Source organism: Melospiza georgiana, chromosome 6, assembly GCF_028018845.1.
Source record: "Melospiza georgiana isolate bMelGeo1 chromosome 6, bMelGeo1.pri, whole genome shotgun sequence".
In the NCBI taxonomy this organism is placed as follows: Eukaryota; Metazoa; Chordata; class Aves; order Passeriformes; family Passerellidae; genus Melospiza; species Melospiza georgiana.
Genome location: NC_080435.1, coordinates 47,652,053 through 47,672,111, shown reverse-complemented (window position 1 = coordinate 47,672,111; position 20,059 = coordinate 47,652,053). Strand labels below are relative to the sequence as shown.

Here is a 20,059-nt window from a genome sequence, read left to right as displayed (position 1 = left end):
CACCCATTTCAGCCTGTCCCTGAATTCTTATCCCCAAGTTCTTGGCTCCTCCTTCATCCACTCCTAGGCAAAGCTGGATACATTTTGGTTGGTTGATACATTTTGCTTACAAAGAGAACTCCACCACCTTGCCTGTCTGGCCTCTTTGCTAAAAAGTCTGTAGCCGTCCATGACAGTATTCCAGTTATGCAAGATACCCCACCATATCTCTGTAATTGCAGTGAGATCATGGCCCAGAACTGCACACTAATTCTAACCTTTACTGTTTCTACAGGTTTGCCTGGTAAAGAGAAAAAATTTATTTATGTAGAATTCCCAGGAGTTCTTTTAAGTCCATTATGAGAGCCTCAGAAAGCTCCTGTGTATGAAATACTCATGGGAAGAATTCATTGGCTTTTCTATGGGTTTTTGTAACTTCAGTGTTATAGAACCAGTAATGAAAGTATATAAGTTGTGCAAATATGAGCAGACTATTTTAAGAACAAAAAATAGCATCTCTTACTTGGAAGTCTTGATAATTCTAGGTATGGATGTTTTAGGTTATTACAAAGGATGAAATCATCAGCTTTTAAAATTTTTTTTTAATAACTGAAGAAGTTCAATTGCTTTTCCCACTCTTGCAGTGTTCATTTATGAAGCTCATTTGTTTGAAATTTTGTTCAGAAGAGGTCAATCTGAAAGAGGAAAAGTGTTTTAGTAGAGTTTTAGCCTGAGTGATTACTGTCTGCCATAACAATGAGTATTTGAAAGTAATAATGGCATCGGCCAGATCTGTAGTACAAGTAGGTAACTTGTGGTTTTTGTCTCTCTTTTTCTTTCTTTTCTTTGTTTTTGGGATTTTTTTTCTCCCCAATTTTGAAGCCTATGGAAAAGTATTCCTAGTGAGGAAAGTAAGCGGCCATGATGCTGGGAAACTGTATGCCATGAAAGTATTGAAGAAAGCAACAATAGTTCAAAAAGCCAAAACAACTGAGCACACAAGGACAGAGCGACAAGTCCTGGAGCACATTAGGCAATCACCGTTCTTGGTCACCTTACATTATGCCTTCCAGACAGATACAAAGCTTCATCTCATTTTAGGTGAGTACTCTTCAGGATTCAAGTTCTATGAAAAAAAAAAAAAAAAAAGCCCTTTTATCTCAATGTTTTGTAAGGTTTTTTAATGTGGTCTAAAGTATGGTGTGTTTGGAGATTGCATGAGAAAGCATAGGAAGTAAAATACTGTTTATCTTCAGCAGTGTCTGTGTTTGTGGTTTTCCTGTTTGAGCTCGAGTGTGCTACTTTGACTTGGAGGGGATAGTGGTTATCTGTGACTTACATGCAGCAAAAAACGTTTAAGAGTATTCATCAATCACCTGGAAGCGTTTGCTTTTGGTAATGTTTTGCGATCGATAATTAGATCTTTGAGTATTGAGATACCTGCATATTTCAATTTTTGGGTGCTAAGAGACAGTCCAAAATCACACATTTCTGTGCTGGAAGTGGAGCTTGTTCATAAGGTTTGGTACTAGTCTAATTTTAGAAATATTTTTGCCTTTCAGATTTGCTGCAAATGTTAGTGTTTGGTGTATGAGTTGTATTTGTAAGAAAATTGCCAGCAATTTTTTAAACCTTTTTACATAGAGTATTTAAAAAGAATTGTAAAATGAAGGATTAATTTAGGGCTTGGTTTCATAATATTCTTCTTTAGTGAACTGTTTGAGGAAGTAAGTTCTTTTAATTGAAGTGCAAGTTTTGCTTTCCTTTTTATCCACAACTTCAATTTTTTAACCTTTATTAACAGTCTGATTAACATCAAATTAGCAAAAATTTTTTTAACATTAAATGAATATACACCTCTAGCTGTCAATTCTTAGAAAGGTCTATGCACATATCTTAGTTTCATATACTACCATTAAATAATAAATATGTAGAGCTGAAATGGAGTGTTCACTAAACTCCTTCTGAAAATGAGAGTTGAAAATTGTGTTATAGTTTCTTGTAAATTCCTCTGACTAGGATATTAAAGAAATAAATAAAAGATTGTCACAAATAAATAGTTAGAAATATATTGATAGCTTTGTGATTTCTTGAGAGTAACTGTTAAAAATTAAGGTTTTGAAATTTATATTGGATTTAAGGTTATTGACTAACAATTTGGAAAAAATTGAGAGATTAAATGAGAGAAAATGTGAACATTTATTATAAATATTATGGAACCATTCTTTAAGTCCAGGTATTTTTTGCTCAAATGCACCTTAGATCCCATAAGAAATATTAAAAAAAAGAGGGGAAACCCTAAAAAAAAAAACCTCTGAAACCTGAGATAGATGTAGTTGCCTAAAAATAAATACATAGTAGGGAGGAAGTTTAGGTGGTAAACATAATTAGAAGGCTATAAAAGCCTCTTGTATGAAAGAAAATGAAAAGCTTGGTGTTATATTCTCATAAGAGTCAAAAAGGAGCAAGCCCAGTAGTTGTGAAGAACGCTGTGTAGCAGACAGTGCAGACAAGGCACGTGCCCATGTCCGCTGCATAGCAATGTTGAGGTGATGGTTGAAGCAAGAAGTTCATAACTAAGATATAATTACGGTCTTTTGTTTTGATTTTTTTTTTCTTTTTCATCCATTCTCAGCATATCTGTTTGGGCCAGAAAGGTCCTTTTTTCCTTCATTTTTGGCAGAAAGTAGGAATGATTAGTTATACTTCTTTTAATGACTCTCTGTAACAGGGAAAATTTCTCCTCCTTAATGTGGTGTAAAGGTACTTTATTAATCAACTGAGCTTCACACCCTCCCTGACAGGAAAAAACCCAAACTGTTTGTTACAAGTTTTTTGTGTCTTATGTAAGTCTGTGTAAATCACTTTAATTTAGTCTAGGAATTAAAATGTTTCAGAGGCTTCTGGATTTTGGGGGAAACCAGTATTGGTCCTATTTTTGTTCTTGGCTGAATTTAGTGTGCGAGCTAGCTGCCATTTTAGTTCTTAGAGGTCTTAGAATTGGAGCCTCAGTGCAATATTTAGTACAGTTCTTCATGCTGTCAGATTACATAGCTATATGAATTTAGACTGAATCAAGTATAGACATGCAGCTGCATTTCTGCCAGATTCCCAGAAAACAGAGTTGGGAGTTGATTCCAATTTTTATGTTGGCTTTAAAGGAAACAAGTGCTGTATCCATGTGAGTACCATCAATTCTATACAAAACTTGTCGCACAAGGTTAAACATCTAATCCTTTAAAAATAGCTAAATAATCTGAACTGTTAGGTGAAGTTTATCTGAAGTAACCAGGATTTTTTTTTTCTGTTATGCCAGTGATGCATTTGATCTTGCACCAATAATGTGAAGGCTGTTTGTTTCATTGGGCTGTGGTTAGTGTACAACCTGAATAGAATTTAGCTTGTTGTGCCACTCCTTGTGGCAGCTTTGGTTTGGATCTGTCACAGTCCTTAGAATAATTTAATGGCAATTCAATGCTTCCCTTGTACTAAGTTAGCAGATCTGGCTAGAAATATTTTAAAAACTTGTTTTCTGTTACCTTTTTCTATGTGTTGAAGTTTTTTTAGAAGAAGGAAGCAATTCTAAAATGTAGGTTATTTATACTTCATTCAGTGTTTCTCATTTGCTTGTTGGTCTAGATAAATAATCCTTCTCATGTTGTTTGATTCCATTAATACTCCTTTTCAAAGAGAGAACTGGAGAACTGAAAAGTGGAGAGAGATCAGAATATGTATAATTTGTATATATGCTTTCTCCTTCCAACTATTAACTTAAAATAGAATTGGATGCCTTTTATGGATTTGTGTTTTATACCAACAAATCTACTGAAGCAACATTCAAGAAAATACTGAGGAAGATTTTGTGGGACATATTCCCTGCTCTGTGTATGTAGACCTCAAATGCAATAATGGGGGCTGTGAGGTTGCAAATTATTGACTGTAATGTACACTGCTATCATAAACAGCTCTACATCCAAAATACGTTTCTGTTACAGTGGAGCTCTGTTGTTAATAATTTTTTTTCCCGCTCCCTTACTGTGGGAAAATCCTTGTGTCATAGCCTGCAAAGAATGAAAGTGTGGTTTCCATGAGGGAGTGTATGTGGAAATAATCTGCAGTAAGTTTTGCCATCAAGGTTTCCCTTGTGAAGGGAAAATTTTGTAATTGTCCGTCAGTGAAGGGAAAATTTTGTAATTGTCCGTCAATAAATTGATTATTTCCCCTAATACCTGTTTTCTGAATTGCTTTTCTTTGTGTCAGTCTGCCTTGTTGCTCATCAGAGTATTTCATAAGAGTCTACAGGGGTTCTGTTTGTAGATATGATTTGTGCTTCTTTCTTTTCATATTCCTAAATAACTAAAAGACTGATTTTGTGGAAAAACCCATCTTTATAATTTAGGAATAGTTGAGGCTTATTTTATGGTTTTGATGCTTATTTAGAAGTGGGTCTTGTTATTCCTTCAGTTCTCTAAGAAAGAAATTGAATATTGTACAGCATGATGAAATACTAGTAAATTACAATTAAGGAAAAGCATCTGATAGTAGAATGTGTTACTATTTAGCTTACAAAGTACCTAATAATATTTCAATAAGAAAATGAAATTGTCAGAAAGTGAAATTATAAGGATCTGTGCTCTATTTTTTAGACTATATAAATGGAGGAGAATTGTTTACTCATCTTTCACACAGAGAGAGATTCTCAGAAAATGAGGTGCAAATTTACATTGGAGAAATCGTTTTGGCACTTGAACATCTCCACAAGGTAAAATGACTTTACTCTGGTGCTGCTTTTGAGGACTTACAGCTGTATTCTTTTGGTATCATATAAAGTTAATAAGGAGAGCTATTATTTTAGATAGTTTTAAAATGAAAGTAACTTTGTCTTGCAATGGGACATTAGTTGTATAATTAGAAATAACCCCCAATGGAGTGTCCCTCCTTGTGCACTAGATTAAGGCCACAATTTTTTGCCTGCAGGGTGAAGAGGAATGTTATTGACAAATTATTTGTTCATTTCTAGTAATCCTTGTGAACCAATATATGTCACCAAAACTAATTTGTAGTGAACATGAACAAGTTTTGGGTTGAAATGTTTGGTTTTCCTTGTTTCTACACAACTGAGTCATAGAGTTCTAGCACAGCTGTAGACCTGAAAAGTGTTACAGTTCTCAGAAGTAATAAGCAGATTTGTAGACTATTACAAAGCATGCATGTATGTGTGGTCTATGTCTAGACTGTATAACAGAAGGATCCATTTTCTTAATGAAAGGAGAACTGAGTTTTGCACTCAACAGCAAGTATTTGTTTACTTTTAGATTCAAGGGGTATACAGTATGTCTTTGAAATTTTAAGACATTAATGCACAGTGTAATTTCTAAGATTGTAAATGTAATTTTAGTTATTTCTTCCAGGGCTTTAAAAATTGTCTTTTTTGAGGTTCAACTTTCATGTGTCAGATTACCTTAATAATGTGAATTTTGGGTTCTTTATATTTAAAAACATTTAGCAATGTCTTCTTGATGTGGTGACACTATTTTGAAATACTTTTTCTTATATTTTGTTTGCAGTTGGGGATTATATATCGGGATATAAAACTTGAGAATATTCTCCTTGATTCTGATGGCCATGTGGTGCTGACAGACTTTGGGCTAAGTAAGGAGTTTCTTACTGATGAGGTGAGTATTTGGCTCTCCAGTAAGTGTGGACAGAATTAAGCAAAATGACAAAGTCTTGTTGAAATACTAAGCACAATTAAAAAGGATGGAAATCCTGCATTCCAGACTCCTACATCATAGAACAAAATCTAGTTGTCTCTGTTACTAGGTTTTGAGCTTTCAATTTATTGGTTTTAGGCCTGCCAGTGTTGTCACAGGTCTTTGTTCTAGTTTCCCCTGAAAAGCTTTCATACTTTCTTCTGCTGCCCTTGACATGAAAAGGGAAAGACCTGCATAAGTCTGAAAAGTCACTTACATTTTCATTTTCAGATGCCTTTTAAAAAAAAACCTTGACTGTGCTAATTCATTGGAATGACTAGGCAAATGGTATGCTATGACTCTTCCTTATGCTAATAATAATTAATGTATTATTATCTTGTCTTTTTCTCATCTCTTTGTGTCACTTTTAATAAGCTTAATTGCAAGCTTTTAGGATAAAAGCTTATTTCTTACTAAGTAAGTACATTGTACCTAACAGCGATCTCTCACTATTGATGTTAGCTGTTAATTATTTGTAAGGTACAGTTCTATCTCCAAATAGGCTTTTTAGATTTCAGAGAGTCAAAAGTGTGCAGGATTTTACTTCTGAGAATTTTTAAATAGATGATTTTTGGGTTTCACATCAGGTTTCACGGGTATTGGAATCTGGGACTGCAGATCTAAAAGTCTTTGTTAGAGGCAGCAGAAGGATTTTCTAAAAATAGATGGCTGGTAGTTTCCTCTAGAATATTTGCATTTCAAATGGAGTGTGGTAGGATTTGGGAGGGACCATTTTAAAAAATATTAAATTTTACTTTCTGAAGTAGGGAAGTAGTAGAGATAATGTCAGTATATTCCTTCTAAGTTACAGCACGAAACCAAGAGGAAGCTCAACTGGTGTGAGAAAGAGATTAGCAGCAAGATTGGCACAGCAGAGAGTAAGTGCAGAGAGATGCAATTTTCATCAGGAAAGAATGATAGTGAAAGGTGTGGCTAGGGAGAGTGGCACCTGGTAGAGCTGTGAGGAGAGCTGTGCTAGGCACAAGGGACAAAGTCAAGTACTAGTATTACTGCACTGAAGGGTGAGAAAAGGAGCAGTACCCCAGCCTCTGATCCAAAGCTGAATGAAGCCTAAATCTTCACCGTGTTAGCAATGTTAAAATGAATCAGAACCCCCAAGTCTCAAACCAGGTTTTTTAAGAAGCACATCTCATCTGTGCTCACCTTTGACACATCATTTACAAGCAGTGCAAGGAAAGGGGAGGACTGTTTGCTTTATCCACACTCTGAATTTGATTCTTTTTTCTCCAGTCATTAAATAAAGCCATCCTGCTCCTTGGAAATTTAATGTTGGTTCTTCTGACTCTAATCTGTTCTGTTTTCAGTATATACCTTATAAGTGTGTTCATTTAAATATACTTTTTCTTTTATTCTCTTTCACATCTTATATTTGTCTTCCCTGTAAAAAATCTCAACAGTTCTCATGTTTCTTTTAACAAGAAAAGTAATTGCAATTGTGTTGTTTGCTTTCAAAATCTAAGAAATTGTCTGCATTTGACTTAAGTTTTCTTCTGTGCTATTGTAATTTAACTACTGAATTTAAACATGATTAAAATGACCTATTTACACATAGAAGTTGACATTTCATATTGTATTTTTTGTAGATAATCGAACTACTACTAGAGCACTTGAAATTCATTACAATAGATACTTAATTTACATGTCTGAACCAATGTACTTACAGCAGGTAGAATTTGCCTGTGTAGTACTTTCACGCTCACTAGGGTAACATTTCTGAATAAAATTACAACTGTGTAAGTCAGATAAAGGTGTAGCATTTGCAATTTAGTCAGAGCAGTGTACTTTAATTTCTTTCCCTTTCTTCACATGTTCGTGCTGGTCCACCTGCTTCTTGCAAGACTTTTGCCATTAGAAGTGCATACTTAAGCAAGTGGAGTTTATTCTAGTAACCTTCTCTTTGGATTGATTACCTGACACAAGTTATATTTAGGTTATTAAAAAGGGATAAAAGTTATCATAGTAGAGATGTGTACTATATTTGGAGTTCTTATTAGAGAGAAATACTTCACCATGTATTTATGACGTTTGGATAGTTTTGTAGTTAGTGATGCTTGCTAGAAAACATCATGATTCAGTATTTTCATTATCTCTGCTATAATCTGATGACTGTTAAAGATTTTCATGTACCTGAGCACCTAATGAATCAAACAGGACTACAATAATTGCAGCAGATTGACTGTTCTTCGGTGGAGAGGTGGTGAGCTGCTTTTCCTTAAGCACTTGTTTGAGTGAAGGGAAGCAAATGCCTGTGACTTGTAGGAAAACAAAAACCTATTGATTTCTGCCATGCAGCTACTGAAGCATGTGTGAAGAGTGCATTGTCAAGTGTTCTCTCTGTTTTAGTTATCATGTGAAAATAACATGCGAGAATTAAACATCCCAGTTAAAGCAGTGCAGCTTTAAGAGCTTTAAAGTATTTTATGGTATTGCTTTGCTGAAACCTGAAATTTGTCTTTTACAACTGAATCAACAGTGATGTTGCCTTTGTTTTTCTTTAAAATGAAGCAATGTGCTCTTACTTACATGCAAAAAGAAGAAATAACCTGACTGGAATAAAGTAGTTCAATAAAAAGGAATTTTCACATAGGGTAGGTCAGTATCACAAGGTATGAAAGGTCAGTATCAAAAGTATGAAATTACTTTTGATACAAACTTTATTTAAAAGCTCATGAAGGCCTACAGTTTTACTAGCCTAACCAAATAATGGGATTAGGTAAGAGATTAAGAGATTGAAAGAGATTCAGTATTGCTTTTTATGGCATTTACATCCTTAACCCTGTGATGAATTTAAGGCTAGTGTATATGGTTTTTAAATCTCAATTGAATTAACAAAATTGAGCTAAAAAATACATCAGGACAAAAGTCCTGATGTTTTCATGCATCTCAGTTTAGTGTTTGTCTAACTGGGTCTCAAAGTACATTTGCATGTGACACTAAATTTAAACTTCTACAGCACTATTTTGTGCATTGCACAAGTGAAATCATTTCAGTGGGGCTTTTTTGTTTGTTTTTTCTTTTTTGTTTTCTCAAGTCTTGTAATACATTTATCTTTAAAAACCCCAGAACTCTCAAGTTGTTGTTTTGGGGTCTTTTTCCATTGTATTTGTGTGTTATCTTTATCTGGTGGACTTGTAGCTTATATCTTTTTAACTATTAATAGTTCTGCTTCTATGCTGGACTTGTTCTGATTTGGTCAATGTCAGTTTAACCTAGTAGTCAGGTCTGGTCTTAATTCTGATGTGTATTGCTAAAGTTCTACTTCATTCTTTAAAAATCTTATTTTAGTATACATGGAGATCTTTCTCTTAAGCAAAATAATATGAACACATGCATTGAATTACTGTGAAAATTATCTGTTTGACCATGCAATTGTTTTTCTTCTTAATGAAATCCAGTAAAGAACACTTTCTTCCAGAGTGTAGTGAAGTGCTCAGTTCTGTATTGGTACTCGTCTTCTGCATTAGCTTAAGTTTTTTTCTGAAGCTTTTGTGTTTACTTAATGAAGTTTAAAAAAATAGATAGTGAATACTGAATGTTGTCAGTCTTCAAATAGTGTGCCTGTGAGCATACAAATGCCTTAATAAAATGGGTAAATAAAAATGGGTATTCAATATGAGGGATGATTGAATTGAAGCCTAAGACAGTTGGGTGCATGTCTGTGTACTTCTATCTGATGTGTAGAATGAATAACTCCTATACATTGTTGTTTCTTCATCTGAAAATCTCTTGATGAGAGTTGCAAATTTAGTTATAACTCAAATGCTTTTCACTATTGAATTTTGTTTTCGTTTATTTGATGATAGAGTGAACATTCTGTTCTGGAAAGAAAAGTAGTATGTATTTTTAAATATTTTAAAGCACATTCCATTGGAGGAAAAGTGATTGGAGGCTAGTCCACTATGGGTTTTGGTAGATGAACTAGGAAGAAATTTGTGCACATTCTTAGTGCAGTTTAAAGGTAGTTCAGAACAGAAGGAAGTGACTACGACTTGACTCACTTAATGCTTTAGGAACTGTAATCTTAACATGAGTAATCTAGTAGATTAGTTATGCATTTAACTCTAAAACACCCTTTATAATTGTCCAATTAAAGTGATAATGTCTTATCATTGCAATTAGACAGTGCATCCTCCAACACTGAGCATGCTCTTGCAAAAATGAGTAAAGTTATCTATGCTTTAGATGACTTGCTACGTATGCTTGTGTTTTAGTTAAAGAATTGTTCAGTGATGTCAACATAAGAAACAATTATAAGAAGTAGATTTACATCTCTTCAAAGAGAAAAAAGTCCAGAGTAAACTGAATAGTGAAGTTAGTCCACAGACATTAACATCAATTATAGATCTGTCTGGATAATTAGTTTTGGAAAAAGAAATGAAATAGTGGCAAAAACTTTTTGCTTTGTTTGGTGTACTTCAGTTGGCTCAGTTTAAATATCCTGAAAATGAATATTAAGAACATATCAAACACTCTAAAGGCACATCACTGAGCTGGACTAATTTAATTGCAAAACCAGGTTGTCAGTGGTCAGTTGACTGTTTGGGCCTTTACTCAAGAGGTTTCCCTTTTCAGTGCTTATCACAATGAAGATTGTGCTTTTCCAGCATGGACCAGTAATGCAGAGGAACAGAGTATAAAGTAGTTTCTCTCCAGATTTTGATGTCAAAATATTAAAGTACTGCTAAGCATTTTTGCAAGACAGATCATGATTTCTTACAATGACTGCTTCAAGGGTGCTGTTTTCTTATTGTAATATACCACTAAAAAAAAAAAGCTGTTTTGAGGGGAAACACCATCTGTGTTAGTTATCCAATCTTCTATTGGATATTAGGTTGCTAGTCAACTCAGAAAAATTCTCATTCTGTTTTTGAAGGGAAAACAAGTAATTTTCTGAGGGCAAGCACTCCCATTGTCATGAATCCATTTTTGTCATACATTTTTTTCTTTTGAATAACTGTGAATACCTTACTTCCATGAAACTTAGTCAGCCAGGTGAAAAACTTTGTAAAACTTAAGTGACCATAGATTCACAGACAAATGTAAATGAATTTAGAACCAGATGGATTGCACTGGAGCAAAATTGTCCACTCCTTTACCTATTACATCTGGTTCTCTCTGAAACTATTGATGTTTAAATGACATGTTCTATATGATTTTCTTCATTAAAGGAAAAAATTAACTATTGAAGGCTTGTAGTAATACCTAGCAGAATTCTTCCAAGAATTAGTACTCTTCCATATCTTACACTTTTGCTTATGTTTGAAGAAATATGAGTTTTCAGGTTTTGGTTTGTATGCTGTTCTTTCTTGATACTACTGCCTCTCACTTCTCAAAAAAAACCCAATGATTTTGAGAAGAACTTAGTTCCAAATGTTTATCCAAGTTGAGAGAGGTACATACTTGCATTCCTCCCAGACAATAATTTGTTTCTGGATTTTTTTTTCTTGTCTGCAGAATTGAGACTTTTTTTTTCTTTACTCTTAGTTGTTTGCTTTAAAATCCATTTTCAGCAACTGGTTTAAATAATTGCTTGTAGACTTGCAATTGCACTGCACTGTGAAAGCAAGCACAGGTATTGTAAAAATCTGTGAAAAGAGTTCTTGAATCTCCACTTGACATTAGATGTGGCCTTCCCTTGGCTTTTGTTCCTGGGTCACAGAGGTAGATGTCGCAGATTTCTTGCTTAATGCAGGTCAAGGTTTAGCTGCCCTTGCTGTCCCCTTTAATTGCCTGTTCTGATGGCATCTGCTGGCAGGCAAATCTCATTCTTGCTTGAAAAATTCAGTAGCATTGTTCCATGTGTGTTTTGGAAGCAGAAATCATTAGTCTAGCTGTGGCAAGAGGCATAGTAACCAATATGGTATTTTGGCTTAACTGGCTTCTTCCAGTTGGAACAGCCACCAGGATAGGATGTTCAGTTAATTGCCCTATCCTTTTAAAAAAATTCTTCCTATGATGCCATTGCAAACTCTAGTGGACCTTGATCTGCCCTATTGCAACCATTCTTGCCCTCGTCTATAAACTTTCATTTTTATGTTACAGTCTTCATTGTGATTTTGTTATATTTAGCAGAGCAGTCTAAGCAGTGTACCACTGAACTGTTTTTTGCCTGTCTTTGACCTTTGCAGGAGACAAATGAGGAATAACATATTTTTGGTTGTGAATAGAAGTTTATGGCTACAGAAGCAACAGTTTTCAGCTGATAGACTTTTTGGTTGAAGTAATACTTTCTAGTGTAGACAGCTTAATTATTCAGTGTTAAATCTGGATATTATCACCAATGAGTTTCCCAAAATAATTGAAACTTAAAAAAAAAGGTGAATAAAAAGAAGAAACCAGTCAGTATGGCAAGGACCTTGTTAAGGCAAGATTTCTGCCCCTTCCCCCCCACCCCAATTTTAAACGTATATCACATCTTTGAACTGTGAGAGGTCTCTCTGCCAATTTTCATGTCTTCCTGAATTAAGACTGTAATTATTGTTATTCTGGGCTATTAAATGACAGTGAAAGATGTCACAGGTATAATTTCTATGGAAATCAGTTTTTTTCCTTGGTGCATTTTTATTTTTGAGGTAAATATCTATGAAGTATGATCACCTCTAAGGCTTGCTGAAGGTACAGGTCCTATTTCTGCCATGAATTCAGGCTTTTCAGTCTTTACATGTGATTTTCCTGAAATGCAAAATCCATTCAGCAGGGCAGCTTGTTAGAACAACCCCTGCTATATGGCCTTTTCATATTGCAACTAATTTTCAGTTATGATAGTGTTCTTTTGATTGATCCTATGGTCCTGGTTTTCTTTTTAAGCTTTCCAAGGGAGCTCTGATACTTGATCAGTAGCTTGCGGCCAGTTTGCTGACAGCTAGTAAATGAGATATTCTATGTGATACTGCTGAACTCTTCAACTACCTAAATTCTTCAGTCCTGTAAGCTGTTCCTGGAGGAACTGTGGTTCTGGGCTAGGTTCTTCCTGCTTTGTCAGGAAGCAGCAGAATGGGGAGACTGCTCCCTGCATTAGTGTGAGCCAAGAGTGACCACAACAAGTATGGATCTATGTGCTCACTGACCCGTGGTGCAAGAAGATTAGAAGAAGTTTAGTGCCAGAAGAACAGGCTTGGGCAACAGTCCAGTGGTTATCAGAAAAGTTTGTTGTGAGGAGAGAGGCTTGAGGACAAGTCAGGATTTGAGTTTGACGGATCGGCATCAGTGAGATACCCCGTCAAGTGCAGACTTACCTACAGCACAGCTGGTGCAGGAGCCTGAGGAAGAGGCCCTTGATGAGCTTCTACACAGGTCACTCAGCTGCATTTTGTCAGAGTTGGTCTAAAGCAGAGATGCCTTAACTCCTAGGATTGGTGAAAGAGGTTGTGGAGCCTGTTGATAAGCTCAGGGCCCTGACATTGGGAAAGTTTTCACTATTTATGCTTGCAGCAAAGCTGTAAGTTATGACTTTCAGGACTGATTGCATACACTCGCACCTGTACGAAAAAGGAGCAATGATGATAACTGATTTCTGTATTCTAGAAATGTTGGTGTATCTTTTCTTTCTAATGGGTGCTGTTCAAAACACTACTGATAGAGCCCAGAGAGGCTGTAATTGATGCAGGCTGGAACTTTGAAGTAGCTGGCAACTTTGAGCAGTTGCAAGACTTAATAACTCTCAGAGCTACCCTTGCATATGTTGTAAAAAATAAGAAATTGAATTTGTATTATTGTAAGCTAGGATGTCCTCTAAAGGACACATCCTTTTGTGGCAGTAGTGACTGTTTCTCCATCAGTCAGGCCGTTCCTGTAGACATGGTGAATGTGATTAGTCTCTCCAGCAAAATGGAGTTTGATCCTTTTGGCTTTTGTTGCTGTTAATGTGCTTTTTTTTTTTATTTGTTGAAGGAGGTCATTAGATAACTGAAAGCATAAGACCTCTCTGTCTTTGAGGAGACATGCTTTCTACATTTTCAGGTCGTTTCAAAGACAAAAATATTCTTAAGCTCAAGTATTTGCAAGATGTGCATGTTCAGTGAGCATTCACCTGTAGGTAATCCAAGTTCAGTTGTTTTTTAACAATATCCTTTTTTGTCTTACATCTCATAACATGGAAGTGTTAATAATGTGGCTTTTAGAATTTGGATTTGTGTTATACAGTTGAATGAAATGTAAATTTGGAGGGTGTACAAAGTAAGACTTGGCTGTGGTTTCAAAATGAATGTTGAAAAACAGCTTACAGTGGCATTTTGTGACAGAATCAGAGTGGATTGCTGGAAGTCATCTTGCCCCATTCTTTGCACAAATACAGTCACCTAGAGCTGGTTGCCCAGAAGAGGCCTTTTGAACATCTCCAAGGAGGGATACTCCACAACCTTCATGGCCAGCCTGAGAGACACTGCTCAGTCACAGTAAAAAAAGTGTTTCCTCCTCTGGTCCTGTCACTGGGCACCACTGAAAAGAGCATTGCTCCCTCTTTTTTTGCATGCTTTCTTCAGGCATTTTTGTACATTGATGAAATCTCCCTGAACTGTCAGGTTTACCTCTTCAGGTGAAACAGTCCCAGCTCTATCAGCCATTTCTCATAGGTTCCCTTAATCATATTTATGGTTCTTTGCTGGATGCTCTCTGCTATATCCATGTCTCTCATGTACCGAGGAGACCAGAAAATGACAGAAAATGAAACTGTTACTGGAGATAACATTCTTTGAAAATTGTTGTAAACCCACGTGTAGTGCGTGACAGCAGGAACTATTAGTGACTTCTGGGAAGAGGCGTATTTAACAGAGACAGATTTACCTAGGTGTGCCTAAAGCAACTTCATACTCTAAAACCTCAGTTTAAGTAACACCTAGATGTAATTGATGAAGCTTGTAACTTAATAAACCACAGCATAAACAAAGGTTTCTAACAAAGAAGTATCTGGATTTTGACTTCAGCTGTTTTGAAGTCAGAACATTCTACAGCGTCTTATGAAGGTGAATCTGTGTCAATCTATAGTTGAAGTCAGAGTGCTTTCCTTTCAGACAGTTGTCTTGATATCTCACTTTGGCTGCATTATCTTTACTCTTTGGAGAGGTAGCAAGTGAAAAGAGCAGTTTCTTTCTGTGTTTCCACTCCCCTTCCTTTTCCTTTCCGCCCTTCTTCCTCCCTCCCTCCCTCCTACCCTCCCAGCTGAAGGAAAAAAGAACAGAGATTGAATAGGTTTAGATTCTCTGATGGAGGGTAGGAATTTCTGACATTTTTCTTTGTTTGTGCTTTCTATCACACTATATTTCTTGAAGATAACAGGTACTAGAAAAGATTATCAAACAGAAACAATAGTTGTGTCAAAAGAAAGTGGAATAATGAAAAGCTCATTATTATATGGTTTTGTCTCAGAAGTTAATATTTCAAGTTAATACCTAAACAAAATGAGGCCTTTTAACTATTCTGAGCTCAGAATTTTACCCCAAAAAACCAGTCACAGTATATGTATTTTAAGAAATACAGTTTAATAATATGCTGCTGGACTGTTTAATTTTTATGCCTTAGGGTAGCACAGAGCACTATTTTTACTTTTAGAAGCTTCTTCTCATTAGTGTAGTCTCTTATATAGCACCTGTTTTAAACTCCAAACCTGAATCTACAAATGTAAAACCTGACTTTTGAAATATTTGCTTTTTTGAACACTCTTCTTTAAAGGACCTATCAGGATCTCTCCCCAAAATGCTAGAAGCATGAAGGATAAGGGAGGAACAATGTTGCATGGCCCAAACACATGTGCTTTCGTCATTAGCAAGGTACAGCATGACCTCATGTTGACCTCAAAGGTAAATGGCTACCAGGGAACAATTATACATGCCTGTGAAAGCAGCTTAGTTTTGAACAAGAGAATAATTCAGTGTATAGAATAAAATTAAATTTACAACACTGTCTGCCTTTCCCTTTCTCTGTCTTGTCTCTCTCCAAGTCTCTTCTTGAGAGAATGTTGTTCTTATATATGTGTTTGTTGCGAGAGAAAACAACTTTTCTAGAGGTCATAATGAATTCCTAAATATGGGGAACTCAAAGGATCTTGTATCCAATTTAGTCAAATTGTACGTCTTACAAGTAATTCCCTTTTTAATGAAAAGCTTCATTTGTTATCTAGAGTATTGGTATTGCAGCCTTCAAAATGTATATCTGTGTTAGCTGGGGAATCTTGCCAAGTTCTGAAACGTGTAGATCATTTAGACTTATGGGAGAGTTTTTCTAAATATTAGTAGATTAATTTTTGTGTGCTTATCTTAGACTGCAACACAAACTTATGACATTTTATTTTTTCATAGAAGACTTAATATTCTGTAGCATTATGTGATACGTCACTACAAATGATGGAATATTATTTAGCTAGCAGTTCTGAGCTATTTGGAGAAGAATTGCTGCCAGCATCTCGGAACTGTTAGCCGTATCTATCCCATATTATTTGTATAATATAATTGTTTGATGTAATTCTTTTTTTCCTAGAATGAGAGAGCATATTCCTTTTGTGGAACAATAGAATATATGGCTCCAGATATTGTAAGAGGGGGAGACACAGGACATGATAAGGTATGTTCTAAGTTTATTACTGAAAATAAACTAATTCTTCAGTCAACATATTGCTCATCTTGAGGGTTTTTTGTAAAATATGACATGTTATTTATGTATGTGCTATGTAAGGTTGTCCTAAGATAGATTGTTTCCTGTGTCTTCAATTGTGTGTTGATGTATTTTCCTCTTCTGATCTGAAGTAAAAGGCATATTTATAAAGATATTGAGGCTTATTTGTGTTCTGTTCAAAATTTGTTCTAAATATGCTATGGGAGAATAAACTTAGTTAATGCTTTTTTGCCTTTGCATAAAAAACTAGTTCAGAGTGGAAATTGGTTTGTGGCTAATTCTGATATACATTTTAAACTGGATATTACAGAAATCTGTTGTATTTATTGAGGTATGGGATAGGTCACTAATGTTATAAGTATTCTCATATTGTAAAATTGTGTGACTTGTGACTCAAGTTTTATTGCACAATAAAGTGTCAGTAAGTGATAGAAAAGATTAAGACAGCAATAATTAACAGATGATTTTTGAAACAAAAAAACCTACTCTCTAAAATAATTCTGCAGTATTCCTAGGTAACTGATTGCTCACTATAATGGGAAGTTTTGGAGACTGTTTGATCTCTGTGGTTTTTTGCTGTAGACTGAGTTGAGTTGTCTTTGTTGTGGATCATGGAATGTTGTTGATTGTGGTTCCTTTTATAGCAGCCCTGTGTAAGAACTGGAAGAGTCTGACTTTTGCCTGAGAAAGTTCTTCTTTTTCCTTCTCTGTGGATTCTGTGTCTCTTTTGGTCTGAGTTTACCTTCAGTTAGGGAGCACTGTAGTGGGCACAGCTGTGATCTGGCAGTTTGAAGTAGAGCAAAATAACCTTTCTGATTATTCTACTACACATAAAATAGAGTGTGCTTTTTCTTTTCACTTAGTCATTGTCTCACACCTACCTTGAATTCCACTATAACCTCTTTGTCTTTTTCTACTGTACTGCTTGCCCAGTTGCTATTAAAAATGGAATTTTAAAAACTTACAAATTGGAACTCTTTCCTGCACTCTCTTAGTTTAGTCATGCCACCTCCAGAGCATCTCTCCAATTTCTCAGTCACCTTGAATTATGATTCTGGCTTCTCAGAGCTTAAAAATTCAGTCTTGTTGCTGACTTAAAGAGGAAACTCTGTTCTGTTATCTTTGGTTCTGTCTGATACTTTCATCAGATGTTGTGCAGAGTCATACAGTATTCCATAAGGAGTAGCTTCTCTGTTTGATGGCAACTGTTTTCTGATCAACAGGGAGATATTGCAGTTATGTGTGTTATGTATGTTATGTTAGTTGTTTACACCACACATTCAGTACCTTACCATTGGCAATGTCATGTAGGGTAATTTTAGAAGATTTTTAGTGTATTTCATACCTACTGCATATCTAACAACTCAAAGACCTTAAAAAAAAGAAAACGAGATGGCTTTAGTATGCTGTGCTCTCATTAATCAATATTTATCATCTATAATCTCTTCTAGACGATTGCAGTGTTTGTCATAAGGACTTGCTCTAGTATTTCAGTATTTATTTTTTTTAAGTTGGATTTCTGATTCTGCAGATCCTCCTTTTCTTTTGGAAAAACACATGCCAACAAGAAATTCTTTGGTATTTTCTCTGAGAATTATTTATTTGCAAAGATAATCAGTAACAGTACAGAAACTTCAGCAGGTAGTTCTTCTAGATACTCTTGGCTGAATATATAAGACATCAGATTCTGTGTATTTTGAAGTAAATCCAAGTAAAATATGTGGACAAATTGTTAGGATTTCACTAGTTGTCTTCCTGTATTATATTAATATTGCCAATGTAAGTAAAGCAGAAGTTTCATTCATTTTCAGATTGTCCTTCATGGCAGAGTGTTGGAACAAGGTGGAATTTAAGGTCCGTTCCAATCCAAACCATTCTATGATTTCATAGCATTTTCAGGTGCCTGGATTAACTATGGACTGTGATCTTAAATTTTCCTTTTTAATATTCCTTAATTTCGTTCTCAAGCTCATAAAACTTCAAGTTCCACTGCTTCTTAGCAAGCCTTAGGTTCCTCTGTTATTTTGAGTGTGTCTTAGAATTCATATCACATCACAGTGGTAAAAATCAAAATTAATTCTGTTGGGAAAACAAAAGAAAATTTAGTAGTTAGTAGAAAGCTTGAGAAATTAGTTGAAGAAGCTAAATGGAGACACTTCAGTATAAAATTAATTTATCACAGAAAATACCTTCAGTCAGTACCACAGTTGTTTATGCTTCATTGTATCCCATTTTGCCTTTGTGTTTGTATATAGGTAGGTTCTTCCTATGCTTGTTGCTTTCTATGTGGGTTGTTCTGTTCCTTCTTTTGTTAACAATTTTCCTTCAGCGTATCATAACATACATAATTACTGTTGTTCTCTAGGCTGTTGATTGGTGGAGTGTTGGTGTTCTTATGTATGAATTATTAACTGGAGCATCACCATTTACAGTCGATGGAGAGAAGAATTCCCAAGCAGAGATTTCTAGGTAAGATTCAAAGCAGTGAAGTATATGTGCTTGCTAACAGATGATTCTTATGCCATAATATATGTTTTGTGAGAGTTTGTTAATTTAAAATTTAGGAAGAAAGTGCTGCCATGGTAACATTTTGTGTGCTCTAGTTCTGTTCACTGGAATGACATTGGAAAGTAGATAGCTTTTATTAGCTAGTAGAATTGACTTTACAAAAGGCCTGTTTTGTTTAAACTACAGTGGAGCCACAGCCTTGTAGATACTTAGCCCTGTTGCATGTTTACTGTTGAAAAGGAACTCAAATGAAATACCAAAGTATATGTAAATAGAATTATCACATTCCAGATCTTAATACATTAGAGATATCTTTAGCTAGTGATACTTTATCAGCTCTTGCTAGGTTGTTCTGGCAGGCTGCACATTTAAAGTGTCAGAATGTACCCTACTCCCACCTTTTTCTTACAAATTATGTTAATTTTATTAGTGTGTAGCATGAAACAAAGATTTTCTAGCCCATTTGCATATCTGAGGAGAAATGGATGTGATACTTACAGAAATGAAATAAACTATACCATTCTTATCTTTTGCATATAAACTTGTTACATTCAGTAATCTCTTACTGAACACTTTAAAGGTTTGTTTTCAGTTCCTGTGTAAAAGCACTGGAGCATTTTTAAAAGACAAAGCAATAAGCTTCTCCAAAGCATGTTACTGAAATCTCCCCCAAAACAAAAATTTCCTTTTATTGGATTTCTTCCTATTGGAGCAGGAAGTTGAGGTCTTAAATTGCTCAAATTTCTAACTGCTGTCAAAATGAGCTTGTAAGTCCAGTCCCCAAACTAAGAATAGTCTTGCTTCTCTTGGAAGGTATTGTCCTGATTCTGACCCTCACCTGAAATCACTTGATATTTAAAGTTGTAATGGATGGTAGAGTATACCTCAATTGTTTAGAGAATTTATTTTACTTATCTTATAAATTCAGGCAATTTCTTCTGAGATCAAAGCCTGTTTATTGGTTTTTACTTCTCTACCACAGCAAACAGGAAACTTGGACGGTCAGTAGAAAAAATACAGGGGAGGGAGGAGTCCATTAATGAAAGAAAATTCAGGACTTCACCTGCTTGGTTATTATATTGCAGTTAAAACTTCAGTTATCTCTTTCTGCCCTATTTAAGGTTAGAAGTTTGCTTGACTGATTACTTATGCCATGGCTGAATTTGGTAATTTTGATTCCCAAGGTTTACTAG

General features: G+C 35.2%; 1 protein-coding gene across 2 annotated transcripts in view; it reads left to right on the top strand.

Moving 5' to 3' along the window:
• Positions 1-20,059, top strand: part of RPS6KA5 (ribosomal protein S6 kinase A5) — a 67,275-nt gene that overhangs the window by 21,103 nt on the left and 26,113 nt on the right. The window contains exons 3-7 of one of the 2 annotated variants that reach the window (XM_058025633.1): positions 862-1,080; positions 4,626-4,741; positions 5,547-5,654; positions 16,224-16,307; positions 18,724-18,827. In XM_058025633.1, the coding sequence (XP_057881616.1) occupies positions 862-1,080; positions 4,626-4,741; positions 5,547-5,654; positions 16,224-16,307; positions 18,724-18,827 (631 nt within the window). Of the gene's footprint in view, positions 1-861; positions 1,081-4,625; positions 4,742-5,546; positions 5,655-15,431; positions 15,548-16,223; positions 16,308-18,723; positions 18,828-20,059 lie in introns of those variants that run through there. The other variant, XM_058025634.1, reaches the window with a different exon arrangement.